Source organism: Anoplopoma fimbria, chromosome 17 (assembly GCF_027596085.1).
Source record: "Anoplopoma fimbria isolate UVic2021 breed Golden Eagle Sablefish chromosome 17, Afim_UVic_2022, whole genome shotgun sequence".
Lineage (NCBI taxonomy): Eukaryota > Metazoa > Chordata > Actinopteri > Perciformes > Anoplopomatidae > Anoplopoma > Anoplopoma fimbria.
The window spans coordinates 4545241-4561548 of NC_072465.1; the positions used below are offsets into that span (position 1 = coordinate 4545241).

The following is a 16308-nucleotide window of genomic DNA, read 5'->3' on the forward strand; positions in this document are numbered from 1 at the left end:
AGACGGTTCCTCACACACTGCTAAACAATATAGACTGATACAAGCCTGTCTAGACCAGACCATTACCTATGGCTTATTACAGTTAAGTTTTCATACCTGCATGGGATTTTTGAATGAGATCTAGACAAACATTGGAGGGCATTACAGTGCCTATGAAGTAAAACGGTACTGATAAAATCCCAGCAGGTGGCTGCTCATCTTTAAGAGGTTGGTGGTGTGAATGCAGACTGTGCACAGTCCAGTAGATCAATGCATTTCTAATCATTCTAATTGTTTACCATCACCTTTATGCTACTGAATTATTATATAGATTGAATCTTACTATAAAGTGAGGAATCTCATTTGTATGTGGTTTGGTCTTCGCATATCTTGACAACCGTTGCAACAAACTCTGTCTTGCTTTACTTTTCATCCTTTTTCTAACTTGAGATTGTTGGTATTGGCAGTGGTAGAAGAAGTAGGCTTACTCAAAACTTCTTTTTCTGAAGTAAAACATTTTACTGTTAATAGTAAAAACTATTAATACTGCACAGTGCTCCATTCAAATGTTTACTTCAAGAGAAAAGTAAAAGAGCAGCATTATCAGCACAATGTACTTGAATATACTTAACATCTGTTCAAGGTGGAGCTTTAAATTCTTTGACGCTGGATTGTTTTATGAATAATAATGTATTATATATTTTATTATAATATTTTATGAGTCAAAATGGAAGCTGCTTGTTTTTTATGAGCTTTGGGCCCATTTTTAAAGTTATTTTGGGGTACAGTGACTAAGAATAGTAACATCATTCAATATTTTTAATATCTTAACATTATAATAAATTCAAAGCTGTTTGAAGCCCTTTTAGTAGGGCGGCCCCCAGGCAGTTTCCTACCTTGCCTAACGGTAAATCCCCCAGTGTTTTTTACCGGGAACCAGTTTGTCTTTCACCGCAACCTGGGTGCATGATGCAATTATGTCATGGCAGGTGTACTGCTGAGGACCCAGGTAGCGCAGTGTTGAGTGTGAAGTTGTTTGTAGTTGTTTGTAGTTGTTTGTAGTTCTTTGCGCCACAGGCCAAGCATTTGGCCCGTTCTAAACTGGCATGTTTTCAACAAGGACTGCGCTAGTTATACAAACTGCTAAATGAGCAGCTGATGGTGCCTCCTTTAACTTCCATTCAATAAGGAGTTGTAACCAGCGCTATAGAGCTGCAGCTAATGATTATTTCCATTATTGAATAATTTGACTTAAAATTTTGGATGCATCGACAAATCCATTAGTCTACAAAATGTCAGAAAATAGTAGAAAATTCTGATTTCCCAGATTCTAAAGTGAGGTCTTCAGAGGTCTTTTATTGTTATAAAAACGACATAAAACAGAAAAGACTAGATTCTGAGAATTTTTGCATTTTACGATTGATAGATTACTTCAACAATAAATATAATATTCGGTGAGTCATTTTCTTTCAATTGACTAATTGTTTTAGCCCCACACAGAAGGGGTCTTAATGAGGGAAAAGTCTGTGGCTATGCTACTATACATGGCCATACAGAGTAGGAGTGCCCTTGCTGGGCATTCCCTCCTGTCTTCCTCCCTCTGATGTCATTACAGGACGACCTCATGTGGCGTTAACATGGGGCAAAGGGACTGATCTCAGCAGCATTGAGATGGTCTCAATATGATTTCATATGATTTTAGCATGCTCCTTTGAGCCCGTCTGTCTCCTGTTAGGTGTTTGTGCCTCTTGGCTGATGCCTGATCCCAGCAGGGGTGACTCCGCAGAACGGGAAGCTCCGAGCTCCGCTGCTGTGTTATGCATTAAATTATGAACTAGTGGAACAAAGACTTGTCTCCTCACAGCTCTGCTCACACACATTGCCTTGGCTGAGCAAACACACACAAACACACATTATGGGACCAGGCACCTTGAGCTTAAATAGCAAATAAACTAACCAAAGTGTATTTGTTATTTTGATGAGAAGAACCAGGTTATTGTTATACAGAGGCAAGCCCATGCAGCAGCTTGAACATGGTGCTTGTTGAGATGGTAGTAAGGCCATCACACAGCCATGGATTCCTCTTTGCAATGAGCCAACTGACAGTGTGAAAGAGGATATTAAGTCTCCTCCTATTCGTTGTGTCTACTGTTTTGGTTTCCCCCACATTGTTCTTGACTCCTCTTTTATCCTGCCGCTGGTGTTTTTCTCAGTGTAGTGCTTTGTGGACAGAACACTGAGTTTCACGCTGTGGTTTCCTGGTGTGAGTTTGTGTACTGTTGATGACTATGACCGGGACCGGACTAGACAGCAGGGGAAGGAGTCTTGGCAGGAGGGAGTGAGAGAAAGGCTGCTCAGTAGGATGGGGGAAGATATCTGGAGTGTGTCTTGAATGGGCGTGTAAAGAGAGGGCCTTAGATACGAAGAGGGCGTTCTTAGAGGCTTTTTTTCCTGCCTGAAAAGGGAAATTGGAGTGTGTGTGCGCGTGCGTGTGTGTGAGAGTGAGAAATAGGGAGTGGCAGCTCCGTGCCCATGCATCTTTGTTTGCATCCCCTTCACTGTTCCTGCAGCAACAAGCTTGTTTGCAGATAACCTGCTGAGCTTTTGCCCATGGCCCGGTTCCCTGCTGCTCCATGGACTTAGCCCAGTAAAAGCTTAGCTAACCAGGCTAACAATTTACTTCGTTTGCTAGCTGCTGTGACAGATTATTTCTATGAAAACCTGTTTGTGCTCCTGAAGCTGTATCCTCTTTCATTCACTGTATGTTTGCAATGGTAGTGTTTTCTTCATTCTTCACCGTTTTGCCCATGCTTCTCTCTTGACAAGAGCACGGTCAAGTTAACCTCTAGTTGCCTGTTTCTCCTCACTTCTTCAGCGGACGAGTCTCTTCTCTCTCTCTCTCTCTCTCTCTCTCTCTCTCTCTCTCTCTCTCTCTCTCTCTGTCTCTCTCAGTATCGAGACAGAGCACAATTAAGTCCTGCCCACACTTGAGGGAAAACAGTTCATGGCTCTTTATTGACTTTGTATAGTGGGAAGGTGCCTCCTTGTCACTTTCGCCTGCTAGCAAACAGAAAAATGCCTTTTTAAGAGGACAAAAGATTCCTGACACTCAATACGCCTACTTGTGCGGTAGCATTTTGTCCAAATGTCAATTTTTGACTTTAACAGGCCCTATTATGCTATTTTCCGGGTGCATATTTTTATCTCAAGTTACAGTTACAACATGTTTACATGCGTTAATGCTGATAATACTGCTCATCCTGGCTGTCCTCTATTGTATCGCTTGCTCCTCCCTCCAGAAAGCAAAGTATGTTCTGATTGGTCAGCTAGCCTGCTCTGTTTTGATTGGCCAACGTTTCACATTTCAAAAACTCTTCCTCCAAAGAATGACAAATGATCAAAACAGCTCACAACGGGGTTCGAAACCCGGTGTCCATTGTGGCAGACTGCTGTCTTAACCACTACACCATGGTAGTTGTGAACCTTAGCTCTATCTTTTTCTTTTATGTTTGAGTGCGGGCCAAACTAGCCGGAGAGTTTTACGTGACTTCTGTTACATTGTGACCTCATAAAGTTACGGAAATGAAGGAGAGAATTCAATCGAGCCGTTTGAGGCAGCTCAGGAGCAGTGATTCTGAGGGGGAGGGTAACTCCTTTTAGGCGTGGACTTCAGGTTTCACACTCTACGGACCTTTTACATGTAAAAATAAATAATATATAATATATATATATAACTCACTAAAGAAGAGAGAAACAGTGGAAAAGCATAATAGGGTCACTTTAACAAAATTTCAGTAAGTTAAGCATTTTGACTGTATGCATGCATCTTCTGTGTAATGTGGATAAACTTGAAAGCTATGCAGCTTCATGTTTGCAAGGGCCTTAGTTACAGTAACTTACTAACACATAGATAACATTAGCTTGCTAGTAGCTAACCTGTCCCATCATCAACTGAACTTCCAGTATACATGGGGTGCTAAAATAATAGTGCCAAAATCTGATGTTTTTAGCCAGCTACGGGCGTATTGATGCATATTGTGATGCTGTTTGTTTCTCCACCGGTGGCCATGGTTTCAAGAATATGATATATTGTGCTCTGTCTCTGTCTGTCGGTCTCTCTCTCCACTTATGGTCAGAGCAACAGGAGATCCGTCTGTCTGTCTGTCTGTACAACCCCTCTGTGGGGGCCCAGTATAATGGTTAGGGAGCCACTGCCTGGCCAATATTTAATACTTTGTAACAAGTTACAGTAACTTCTGAATATAAAAAAATGCCACCATAAGGTGTCTGCCTTGCCTTTTTCTTGGGTTGTTTCAGCTGTGACAGTAAAGAAGCTCTAGTCTCTTTGTCTCTGCTGTGGCGCTGTAGTGATAATGCCATTAAAGTTATTTTGAGTGTGCTATTTCATTGTTGTATGTGGTTACTAAAAATAGTGAGTCCTTCCTTTGAAAACCCAAACCCTTCTATGATTATTGTGGGTGCAGTCGAAACAGACCAATGTTTGATGATGTTTGGAAACCATGGTGTACTTCAGTTTTTTCTGAGGAAAGATATATTTAGTTTTGGATGCAAGTACCTAGTGCTGAAAATGTTGTTCTTTTTTATCTATTTTTGTCTTTTTTTTATCCACATCTTAGTATCACCCTCACCTTTTCTGCTGTCGTACTGTCTTTTATCAGTTTGCACAGTACAGGTTGTTAGAAGCCTAGGCAGGAAATTAAGTTCTTGACCTGTTGGCTGCTTCTATTTCAGACTGAGTTGGCATGAATCACAAATGCTGCTTATTTGTTGTCGATGTAACCTGCTCACTACTGTCAGGGGAAGATTTCTATGTTCCCACGTGTCTTACCTTTTCTCCTGACTTGTGGCCCAATTACTGCCACATTTACTCATTTACATATTTATTTTTCAAAGCGTTGTGATGCCTCTCCCTATTCATCTAATTGAGTTAATTATTATGTTTTAATGCCAACCTGGTTTGTACTGTCGCTCCAGAGAGAAGACACAGTTCGGCCAGCAAGCCAGCCTCAACCTCCCCTTCCCAGTGTCGGGCAGGAGCAGGACCAGTGGGATTGGGCCTGGGCTGGGCTCCGGGTCTGTAGCTGGACTGGCAAGTGGAGGCATCCTTAGCCGACCTTCCACCGCTGGATCTTCAGCGTCCTCCTCCTCCAATCCCAAACTCCTCAAACCAGCCAAAGAGAAGCTGCCAGCCATTCAGCGAAGAACCCCCTTTGCACCCTTCAGGACACCTCAGCTGGACAAGATGTAAGTTCCACTGTGTAACATTGCCAGTAAAGTGTGTTGGCAGGGTTGTGCAATTTGCCAGTATACACCAAGACTAGGGCTGAACAGTTAATTGTCTTTATATCAATATAGCAATATAAAAGTTTAAGCCCCCGATTGTTCGTTTTCCTGCTGTTATAACAACTGTTGCCTGTAATATTTACTCAGCTGTAATTAATTAACGTTAATTTGGTGAAAAAGACCTCTTGGCTGTTGCCTGGTTAATATACCATCTGGTATACACGTTTACACTCGGCCAAAGATAGCTGTGTGCATTAAGAAACGCGACTCTGTATTATTATAGTCATAGCCTTTTATAAGTCAAATTGTGTTTGAAATGTTCCTTCTTATTTAACAGGCTGCGGTCTAAATGAAGAAGAGTTGTAAGTGCAGTACTGTGCCATTATTATCAAATTCTCTATTTTGTCCAGGATCTGTGATCAGGATCGATCAGAGAAAAGTCATATTTTGACACCTGTTTTTTATAACCAGAGTCTTTGATAACTGATGGATCATATTAGATTTATGTTTTGTCCTCCCAGCCCCCTCCATACGTACACATCTGTCTCTTACCATGCATTTCTCACTGGCTCCGTGTTTCTAACTCTCAGCTTCCTCCTTGCTGCGCTCTTCATCTCTGTAACGTTCTCTTCCAGCCTCACCCCGGCTGTCAAGGTGGAGAAGATGCATCTGAGGGTGGACACGTCAGCTAAGCTGGTGCAGGCCCCATCTGCCCCAGCCACCACCTCATCCTCCTCTGCATCCTCCTCTAGCACCACTGTGAGCTCCAACACTACCACCATCACCACATCCTCCTCCTCATCCTCAGCCCTTAAACCAGGCCTTAACTGTCCCTCCATACCAAAGCCTTCATTACCGGCCCCGGGTCCGATTCCCAACGGCAAGGGCCACCTCTCAGTCCTCCCAGACAAGAAGCAGGACAGCAGCAGCAGTGCCAGTAGCAGACGCCACCTTAACAAGAAATTGACAGGTCAGTTGGAGAGGAAATAAAAGAAAACTGCTATTCCACTTTTGTGCGGCAATATAGTAGTTGTGAAACGGACCATTGTCGATCCATGATCCGTACGGATCCACCCTCACGGTGTGACTCGCATGGGAACTGCAGATTAATTACACAGTTTAAGGTTAACCACGCAATGCGAAATAAAGTTTTACTGATGACCGTTATCCATCGATATCCAGTAGAATATGCGATCAGGACATCGGCATTTATGCTCTTCTAGTAGCAGATCTCTGATAATGTTACAATGAAAACAACCAATCGACACATGGCAAAAAAAGGTTCCGTTCAGTTACATTAGGATGCGTTCAAGCTCTGTTCAGTGAAGGTATCAATTATATAAGCAAGTTATCAGGGCAGTTGATTTGTAACAAGGTATGTAAGTAACAATTCTCTCCTCCTTCACTCCTCTCCTGTGCCTTCAGAACGTGAGTTCAATGCAGATATCCACTGTGGCGTTGTGGATATGACTGCTCGGAAACCATGCACAAGATCTCTAACATGCAAGGTAAGAAATCTCTGCTTTGTCACAGCAAAGTCACTTTATAAAGTTGTTAATATCTCAATGGAAACAAATCTAAAACATTTATAAAATAAATGACATTTCTGAGTGACGTCTATAAAGAATGAAGAACATAGACATCAGTTAATATCAGTAATTCCTTCTGCCCTCTCCTGGCTGCTTTGTCTCAGTCATCAGAGAAGTTTACAAGAACAAACTAAGCTAAACAGTGAACTACAAACAGCTTTTGTTTAAGTTTGTTTGTGGCTATGTGTGTGTGTGTGTGTGTGTGTGTGTGTGTGTGTGTGTGTGTGTGTGTGTGTGTGTGTAGTTTGAGAAGCTCAGCCTTTTGGAGAGAGCAGAGGAGATGCTGCAGCGTGATAATAAATTATATTTAAAAGTATTACTAAAAAGCACCAGTAACATCAGGGCTTATTAATACTCTGATCTTTAACAGTTTAGCACTGGGGCCCCTTTTAAAACTGAGTTTCTGTACACTTCCCTACAAGATAATGTAAAAATGCTTAAGGCTCTCGCTAGAGCCAGTGTTCAGTTTGTCTGTACTGGGCAGCTGTAGAAACATGGCAGTGTGGACCCGGCTCCACATGTAGATATAAATGAGTTTTTCAAAGCTGAATAAAACACAATGACTCTTCAGGTGATTACACACTGATTAAAACATAGTCATGGCATATTATGTTCCACTTCTACCAATTAATCCCCCTAAGTGTTACACACTGTTCCTTTAAGGGCTAACAAGTGCCCTATGATTACTGTGTAAAACTCTGACAGTCACAGTATTTGATAAGAATGGAATCAATTGTGTACTGTGGAATATCGTAGAGTTTGCCAAAATGTGGATGACATTTTTGAAAATCTGGGTTATCCCTGCAATTATAAGTGTTTTTTCACAGCACCTATGAGCTGACTAACAGAAATAATTATCTGCTCTCTCTGTAAGTATTTCAAAATACACTACAGTGTCTGTGTTGAACGTACTGTAATGAAGGAACATGTCAGCCAGTGCAATAGTGTTGCACTTCATGTATTTTTATAATAGTTTTTTGGACAGTGATAGATCGTTATGGCATTTTTGGTGTTGGGCTTTTCATGGTATTTGTTGACAATAATAAAAAACAACACATTTTATAATTTTACCAGTTTTTTAAAGGATGGTTGTGATCATTTTCAGCAAAGCCATATTCTCAAAACATTTCAAAGGTGTATCAGTCATCACATCATTGGACTGAAACCCAAACAAACCCACCACCCAAACAATATTTCTGACTTTTGACCTTTTAATGTCCCACCAGACACATTCCTTAAGCCAGCGGAGGGCGGTGCCAGGGCGGAGGAAGCGTTTTGACACATTGCTGGCAGAGCACAAGAACAGAACAAGGGAGCGGGAGAAGGAGAAGGAGAAGGAGAGAGAGCTCCACCAACCCCATTCCCAGCAAAACACCTCTCTCAGGGACCCACACCCCTCCTCCCACCTCGCTGCTGCCCATGATGCCCACCAGGTCACTCAGGGCAACGGCCCTGCACCAGACGCCACTAAGCCTTTGCCACTCTGCAAGCCCAAATTTCACAGCCCCGGTCTTCCACGGTATGTCCTGCACCAGATCTGTTCCTGTATTTAATTTAGTTTTATTTTGTATTGCCTGTAGTGACACCTGAAACACTAGTCTCGATCACTGAGAGGTGAAACAAACACTTTTGTTTTGTTGAACACATTTCACACATTTTGTATGATTCTCTGAAACAGTTTTTGTGATTAAAGTTGAAAATGATGGGCAATGCTATCTGTCCATCAGACTAAACAGCAGTCACGGAGGTGGTACCCCCGGAGACCCTGCAGTAGTCCACGATTCACCACACCATGCCCACACCACCCCCGATGGGTATTCTCGACCCTCCAGTGATGAGGGGGAGAACGAGGAGCGGGAGGACAGCGCTGACAAACTAGACTGTCACTATTCAGGTTATCACCCTCGACCGGCAGCTGTAAGTGCACCCCACCATAACTGGTCTCTGATTAGCCTTTAGGAAGGATTATATATTTTTAAGAGATAATCCATTATTTTCTTCAGATTTCACAGACATTTTAAGTACTATTTTTTTTTTGTGATTTGATTTATAATATACTAATAGTTTGTACCCTCTCTCTGATCCCAGTACTGTACATTTGGAAGTCGACTGTTTGGGAGAGGTTGCTACTCCTTTGACAGGCGATTGGACAAAGTGCGATGTGCCCTAACCACAATGATGGACAAACATGTCAACTCTCAGATGTGGAAGTAAGTCTGTCCAGATTTAATGATGGCAGAAGCACATAATAATTAGCCTCCTAGTCCTATACGGTCAGCATTCTAGAACTATTAAAAGTTGTAGCTAATGAATTATGTTATTCCTTGTTGCAGGAAAATCCCCTTGGCCTTGGAGAACTCCTCCTCTGTTGCACCTTCCCAAAGGACAAGCACAAATTCCCACGGTAGCACCCCCTCTTCAGGCTTCCTGGGCCCCCCTGCCACTTTGCCCCAGACTCCTTATAGCCAATCGTACGAGGGCAAGTCTGTGCTCTCATATGGGACCACCTTAAATGCCCGCAGCTCCCAACAGGGCGGGGCTGAGCACCCGGCCTACGGCATTACGCAGGCCCGACAAGTGTCTTCGTCGCCGCAGATGCCTTCAGCCCACTTGTCATCCTCCTCTACAGCTCCTTCCCTAGCCTCAGGCCGGGCACTTAAGTCCCGTTCCTCCAGCAGCAGCACTACCAAGTCATCGTCATCCTTCAGGCCCAAGGAGATCTCCTCTGGCTCCTCTACACCCTTCATCCCCAACTCCATTGGTGGGGGCGGCAGTGGAGCCAACAGTAACAGTAGCAACACAAGCTTAAGCTCGGGGAAGAAGAGGAAGAACAGCTCTATAGTCTCTTCATCCCATGGCCCCTCTGAATCCTCCTCTTCTAACGCCATCTACTCTTCCTCCTCCTCCCCTTTCAAGAAGAACTGTGCGAATGTTGGCAGCTCAGGGAGCACCTACCACCACGGCTCATTAGGTCCTTCATCGTCATCCTCATTATCTTCCTCCCACAGCGGAGTCCACAGTGTGGGCCTTAACTGTGGCCCCACTGTGCGGACTAACTCACTCAGTCTCAAAGCTGAGCCTTCTGGAGCTTCAGCAGGCGGCTCCTCAGGGCCGCCACCACGAGGTCCTCCCTCGGGCAGCCCTGCAGAATCCATCAAGCGAATGAGCGTAGTGATGAACAGCAGTGACTCCACCCTTTCCCTGGGACCCTTTGTCCACCACCAGCCCTTATCCTCATCTGACCACCACACCAACTTCAGCCACCACTCCACAGATGGACGCCTGGAGGGCAAGAAGCGCAAAAGCTCTCCTGCCTCCAGCGGCATTAATAGTGGTGGGGGAGGAGGAGGGGGCGGAGGAGGTCCCGGACCAGGTAGACCCAAAGTGGCCAAGTCACCTGCCATTAACAACATTCATGGGAAGCATGGGCGAAGTATTACAGGGACGGCAGGTTTACCAAACAACTCCCATTTACATCAGGTGGGTTTTGTACTGTACCAATCAAGATGCATTTCAATTTTAAAAAGTTGAGATAAATGTCTCATCTCAGCAGTTTTATGTTAGTGTTCTAGTAAGCCATGACAGGGTGCCAGTGAGCCAGCATGTACAATACAAGGACCCTAAAACTTTTACTTTTCATACCAACCTTAAGTTGAAATTGACCAACTTGTCCAAGTCATTAAGTCCCATCCGATCTGGCCCCTGTTCCACTAGCTTCTGTAGGCCAACACAATCTCTATGTCAGCATTTCTTTCATTGGTCTCTCTGGAAAAAAAAGATTATTCTAGGGGTTTACATTACGTATTCTTAGACAAATCCACATCCACAACAGCACTTACCGTAAGACATTCGAACCATCGGGATTTATCTAGGTTTAACAATGATAACTTTTTTGGTACAAAAATAATTGTTCTGACAGTTCGGAACTTACCACGGACACTTGACCTGCCCTCGTCTGTTGAACTGTGACATTTATCCAATTGTAGAATGAGATTCCAGTGACTACCGCATGGGTTTGTTTTCTGATTCGTGTGGTTCAAACATTTCCTATAACTATAAATACCAAAAGTCAGAATTTTTCTGTAAAAAATAAATAAATAAAAAATATAAAAGAATAATAATATCCAAAATTCACAACGTGTTTTTATCTAACAAAAATATATACTTCTATACATCTTTGTTGGCATATAGCTTTCAAAAACATTTTCACTGCAGTCAAAAAACAATTGCTCTCCAACTTGCTTCACACAAAGGGAAGCAAGCAAGCAATTGATGAGTTATATTCATTAAATATCATTGATTAAATAAAAAACTTCATTAATCCAATGAATACATTCAAATTGTGAAATTTTGTTTTAAAGATTTATTGTCACAAAGATATTGGGACATTTGAAGCTTCATTCGAAAACTTTGATCAAAGTTTTTAATGTAAAACAAAAAAACATTCCGTTGCCTACAGGCTTAATTTTAATATTGTTTTATTTTCTCCCTTTTCCCCCCAGCCAAAGGCTCGTCCCTGACAGTGGTGTCCGGCTTCTTTGTATGGAACTGGCAGGCGGACGGGGAAAAGTCCAGAGCAGTCCGCATACTGCTCTGGACTGCACAAGGCCTTCTAAAATCAAACCCACATTACTCTCAGCTTCCCACAATCCTCAGGGTGGAGATGATCTGGACTGCCCAGTGAAGTCAATGTGGTCCTTACTATTTCTCCCAAAGCCATGTGTGTGTGTTTGTGTGTGTGCGTGTGTATATGTGTCTGTTTGTGTGTTGGGAGGAGGGGTGCAATGGCACTGTATGTAACGCGTGGAGTGCCAGGGGTCTAAAGAGTGAGCCAAGGACCCCCCACGCATGTGTTGTCCCAGTATTCTGAGAGGTCTTCCTGTCTTGAATTTGGAGGAACAATGGCCACAGCCAGGGGTCTCTTGAACTGCGGTTCAAAGCTCATTGGGTTCAGGTTAAGGGCTGCCGCAACAAGCCGTCACGTCATGAGCAACTGGGGAGACAACAAGCCGATCTCTTCCTTGTTTGTTAAAGAATGAATGTGCGAATGTGAGTGCGTGTAAGAATATTTTTCTCATGTCAGATTCTGCTGGACTACTGGAATTTCCAACTTAATTACACCCCCAGCGCCTGATCTCAGAAGCCTTGGAAGGAGAGCAGGAGGAGCAGCAAACTGTTACTTGCAACACCTTAAACAACACACAATCACCTTGTTGTTTCACCTTTCGTTAGTCTGACTCTCTGGCGACACGTTTGAGTAGCTTCGAGTTACACGCAGTAGCCTGAGAGGAGCCGTAGGGACGATCTGGTCAATTCTTTTATTACCCAGAATAATTATGCAAGTGTTACCTTTTTATGATTTCTTATAAGCTTTTTACACTGAACTACAAAGAGTCTTTGTAGATGTGGAGAAGACAGTTGTGCTTTCAAATGTGAAAAGGACGCCTGATGTGCCCATATGATTGAATCTTTTGTCAGAGAGATAACTTGGTCTTGAGGACAGCCGTTAATTTTCTGAATCTTTTCATTGTTCAAAATGATTGCCACAGTAGACCTACCCCCAACTGTGAACAGAAATAAAACTATTTTCCCCACAGGCACTGCTTGGTTGTCACAAAGCTAGCCTAAGGCTGTTATCAGCTTTGCCAACTACTTTTTTTTTTTTTTTTTTATCTAAACAAAAAGGTGAGCAGTCTTGCTCATAAAGCGTTCATGGTGCATTTCCTGTGTGGATATGAAGAGAATCTGTGCAAACTTTAATATTATTGCCATAACTTACCTACTTTTTAACCATTCAGCTGAAATCCACAGTTGTTGTGGGCAGATGTGAATTGTAATGTTTTTTCCTACATAGGGAATCAGGTATGGTACGTCTTAACTGGAGCAAACTTTATGCACGTCACCTGTCTTCTGTGGGTTTGATTGTCCCTCCTCTGTGTAACCACTACCCAAGCACTGGGTGTTACAGTTTCAATGCCTCTCCGTAACACTATGTTGGTATGTGTTGAGAAAAACTTTGTCACAGTAGAACGGATAGCCAGGCATTATACTCTATTCCTTTGTCAAAATGGAGTCTTAAATCAGGCAATACTTGTCGGGATGTTTGCTTATTTTTAGTGGTCTTGAGTGGGTTTAATGGTGCGAGATTCATGCAGATGGCTTCACGGGACATATTTAAACTTTTGGCAACACCTGTTGATTTATGGAACCTCCAGTGATGTCAGTGTTGAAAAGTAGGAGACAATTTTTTAAGATTATTCTTAATTTAGCTTTTTTTTCCTGTAGCCTAATGTATCAAACAAGTATTGGGGTATCCCTATTTGAGAATACATATTTTGTTAAATTGTACATAGTGAAACATGTATTTTTGCACAGGCATTTTTCTTACACGCTGAATTTTTGGTACAATCTTTAAAAATATTTAAAAAAAAGAAATTATTTATTTAGTAAATAAAAAAGATAACAAGTCCGAGAACTTGTTTATTTGAAGTGGTTCACTGCCAAGTCTATAGAATGCAATATGCCTATATGTAGAAGCTGAAGCATCTCATGAATCATGTACTGAGATCCTTATAGTATCAAAGGTGAAGTTATGCCACTGTAGCATGTGTCTGTATGACAGGATACCTTTATTCACTTTTCAAGGTCTCAATCACATGTGCTTTTACAAGATATTTTACGTTGCCTATGAATCAACACAACAACACAAAAGTTACTATATGACCCAATTAGCCTGTGATTTTGAAACGTCCTGCAGGCTTGAAGCTGTGCCCATTGTCTAACCAGTTTCCATGAAGTTTTTCAGTCACACACTTTGTAGACCTTAAACACATTTCACAATTGAAACACTTGCATTCTTTTATAAAGGCGGGAGGGACTTAAGCAATCATTGCAAGGAAGAGGAACAAACTAACAGTCCAACTCCTAGCGTCATCGTTGCCAAACAAGTAATTTCAATCACAGCTTTTAAAGAAATAGTTTGCAGCTTTTAAAAGAAAATATGAAATTAAGAAAGTGCCTGAATTTGTTTCACCCTGACTGTTTGAGGACAGTATTCTTTGGGTTGTTTTACCTTACTTGAATGTTGGAAGCATTTAGGCGTTTGCTTTTAAATCTGCCTATGAACCCTAAATATGGTAAAACCTGAGATTGTCAGTCGCCCAGTATGAAACACTCTAGTGTTGTGTTGTTGGTGGTGTTTTTTGGGGGGGGAGAGGGAGGGGTCAAAAGTTTTCCAGACAAGACGTGGAGATTTTGATAGCCTCAGTGTGTGCGGCTTAAGTCCTCTCTGGTTTACTGAGATTTTTACGTATAAACCTTCAATCAAGTGTTTTGTTTACCCTCAAACTCCACTGACATCTTAACATTGTTCCCAGTAGATGGAAACATTGCGAGGATGTTTTTTTTTATAGCACCATTGACTTGGAATGTGAAAGTGAGAGAGAATACAACTCGTGTTTGGGAGGAAAAAAATAAATCCACCATTCATACTATGTAAAAGCGTGTATAGATTTTTTTTGTATACATTATCAAAATCATTTTCAGCTGGACTTATGTATTGGCTGCTATGTAATTCATGAACAAAACATAGGTTAGAATTAATATTTAAAGAAAAAAGATTGTATAGTATATTTGTTTTGTAACAAGTTTCTGTAAATAAAATAATTTATACTGCTATTTATATGAAATGACGTCTCTGCCTCTTTTCTAAATTAAATTAGAATTAACGCTCAGGTTGTATGCCTCTACCAACCAGTCAAGTTGCAGTTTACATCCGTGGCTGTACAAAACATCATTGCTTCATCATTTTATCCTATTAGAAATTTGTGTGAAATTATAATAATTAGCATATGAATTCTTGAGTTATGGTCAAAAATCTGTTTGTTAGGTCTCAGTGACCTTGGTCTTTCACTTCTGAGCACCAAATTCTTATGAGTTCATCCTTGAATTCCAACAGGATGTTTATACACCTTCAAGGCATTCTTTATATATCTAGTTCACAAGAATTGAAGTTTCAACTAATAAAATATAAATGTCATAGTGTAGTACGTAATACAATATGTCATAAAAAGTCATAGTATAATGTAATTTAAAATAAAATCAATATTAGTATTAGTAATAGTCTTTCATAAAATGTCATAAAGTTCTACTCTAGTATACCATGAACATTGCCATAGAATAGAATGTCATAAAGAAAGTTATAATGCAGTATGTCATAAAAAAAAGCAATTGACATTTCATTGCCTGCCATACAATCACTATGACATTTTTATGCCATACTTTATAATAAGACTTTAGTGACATTCTCTACTATGACTTACACTTTTTATGACATTTTAAGCATATGCTGACATTTTTACGACAAACTAGATATTTTTTTAAATGACATGATAAACTAAATAAAAAAAATTTGGTATAGTATGTCCAAAAAAGTCATAACAGTCATAGAAGAGCATGTCAAAAAAAGTTATTGATAGTATGTTTAAAAAAGTCATAGCATATCATGTTCAAAAAAGCCATAATATAGTATTCCTAAAAAAATGTAAATAGTCTTAGTATAGCATGTCAAAAAAGTAACATTATAGTATGTCGAAAGAAGTCGTAGTATATGTCGAAAAGAATCTTAAAAAGGTCATAGTATAGTATGTTGAAAAGTCATATTATTGTATGTAAAAAAAGTCATACTATAGCATGTCAAAACAAGTCATAGTATAGCATGTCAAAAAGTGTCATAAAAAAGTAATAATAATAACTTTATTTATATAGCACCTTTTAAAAACAAGGTTTACAAAGTGCTTTGACAGACCAGCCAGCATAGCATGTCATGTTGAAAAAAGTCATACTATAGCATTTCAAAAAAAAGAAATATAGTATGTCGAAAGAAGTCATAAAGAAGTCTTGGTATAGAATGTTGAAAAAAGTCATATAGCAAGTCAAAAAAATTCTTGGTATAGTATGTCCAAAAAAGTCATAACAAAGTCATAGTATAGTATGTTGAAAAAAGTCAAAGTGGAAAAGCATAATAGGGCCACTTTAAATGATTTAGCACCAGTGAAAATGTAATACCGGGGTTTCAGTACCCCTCCCTAGAGCCAGATATGATGAAATTTCCTTTAGTCAATCCCGAGATATCGTATTCAGTTTTTATATTTATTCTCTATTTAACCAGAAAGGCCCCATTGAAATACCATGACTCTTCGATCAGGGAGTGCATTCACTAGAATGAGACGGATGTAAGGTCACAGTAACCAATATGTGGTCATACTCGAGTCCAAATTTTAAGAAATTACCTCCGGGCGTTCCTTAGGTAACACGATCAAAGAAGGGACTGACTGATGTTCGTACAGATGGACATATGGACAGAAGTACGTATAGATGGATGGACAAACAACCCGAAAAACATGATGCCCCTTGCCACAGATCTCGTTGATTTGGT

At 40.9% G+C, this 16308-nt stretch overlaps 1 protein-coding gene across 1 annotated transcript in view; it reads left to right on the plus strand.

Annotated features, from left to right (window-relative positions):
• Positions 1–14495, plus strand: part of LOC129105247 (ataxin-7-like) — a 28261-nt gene extending 13766 nt beyond the window's left edge. Inside the window, 9 exon segments of the mRNA XM_054616152.1 lie at positions 4975–5010; positions 5013–5244; positions 5919–6253; positions 6709–6791; positions 8099–8391; positions 8600–8789; positions 8961–9082; positions 9206–10352; positions 11375–14495. Coding sequence (XP_054472127.1) covers positions 4975–5010; positions 5013–5244; positions 5919–6253; positions 6709–6791; positions 8099–8391; positions 8600–8789; positions 8961–9082; positions 9206–10352; positions 11375–11392 — 2456 coding nt within the window. The 3' untranslated portion in view covers positions 11393–14495.
• Positions 14496–16308: the final 1813 nt, after the last annotated feature.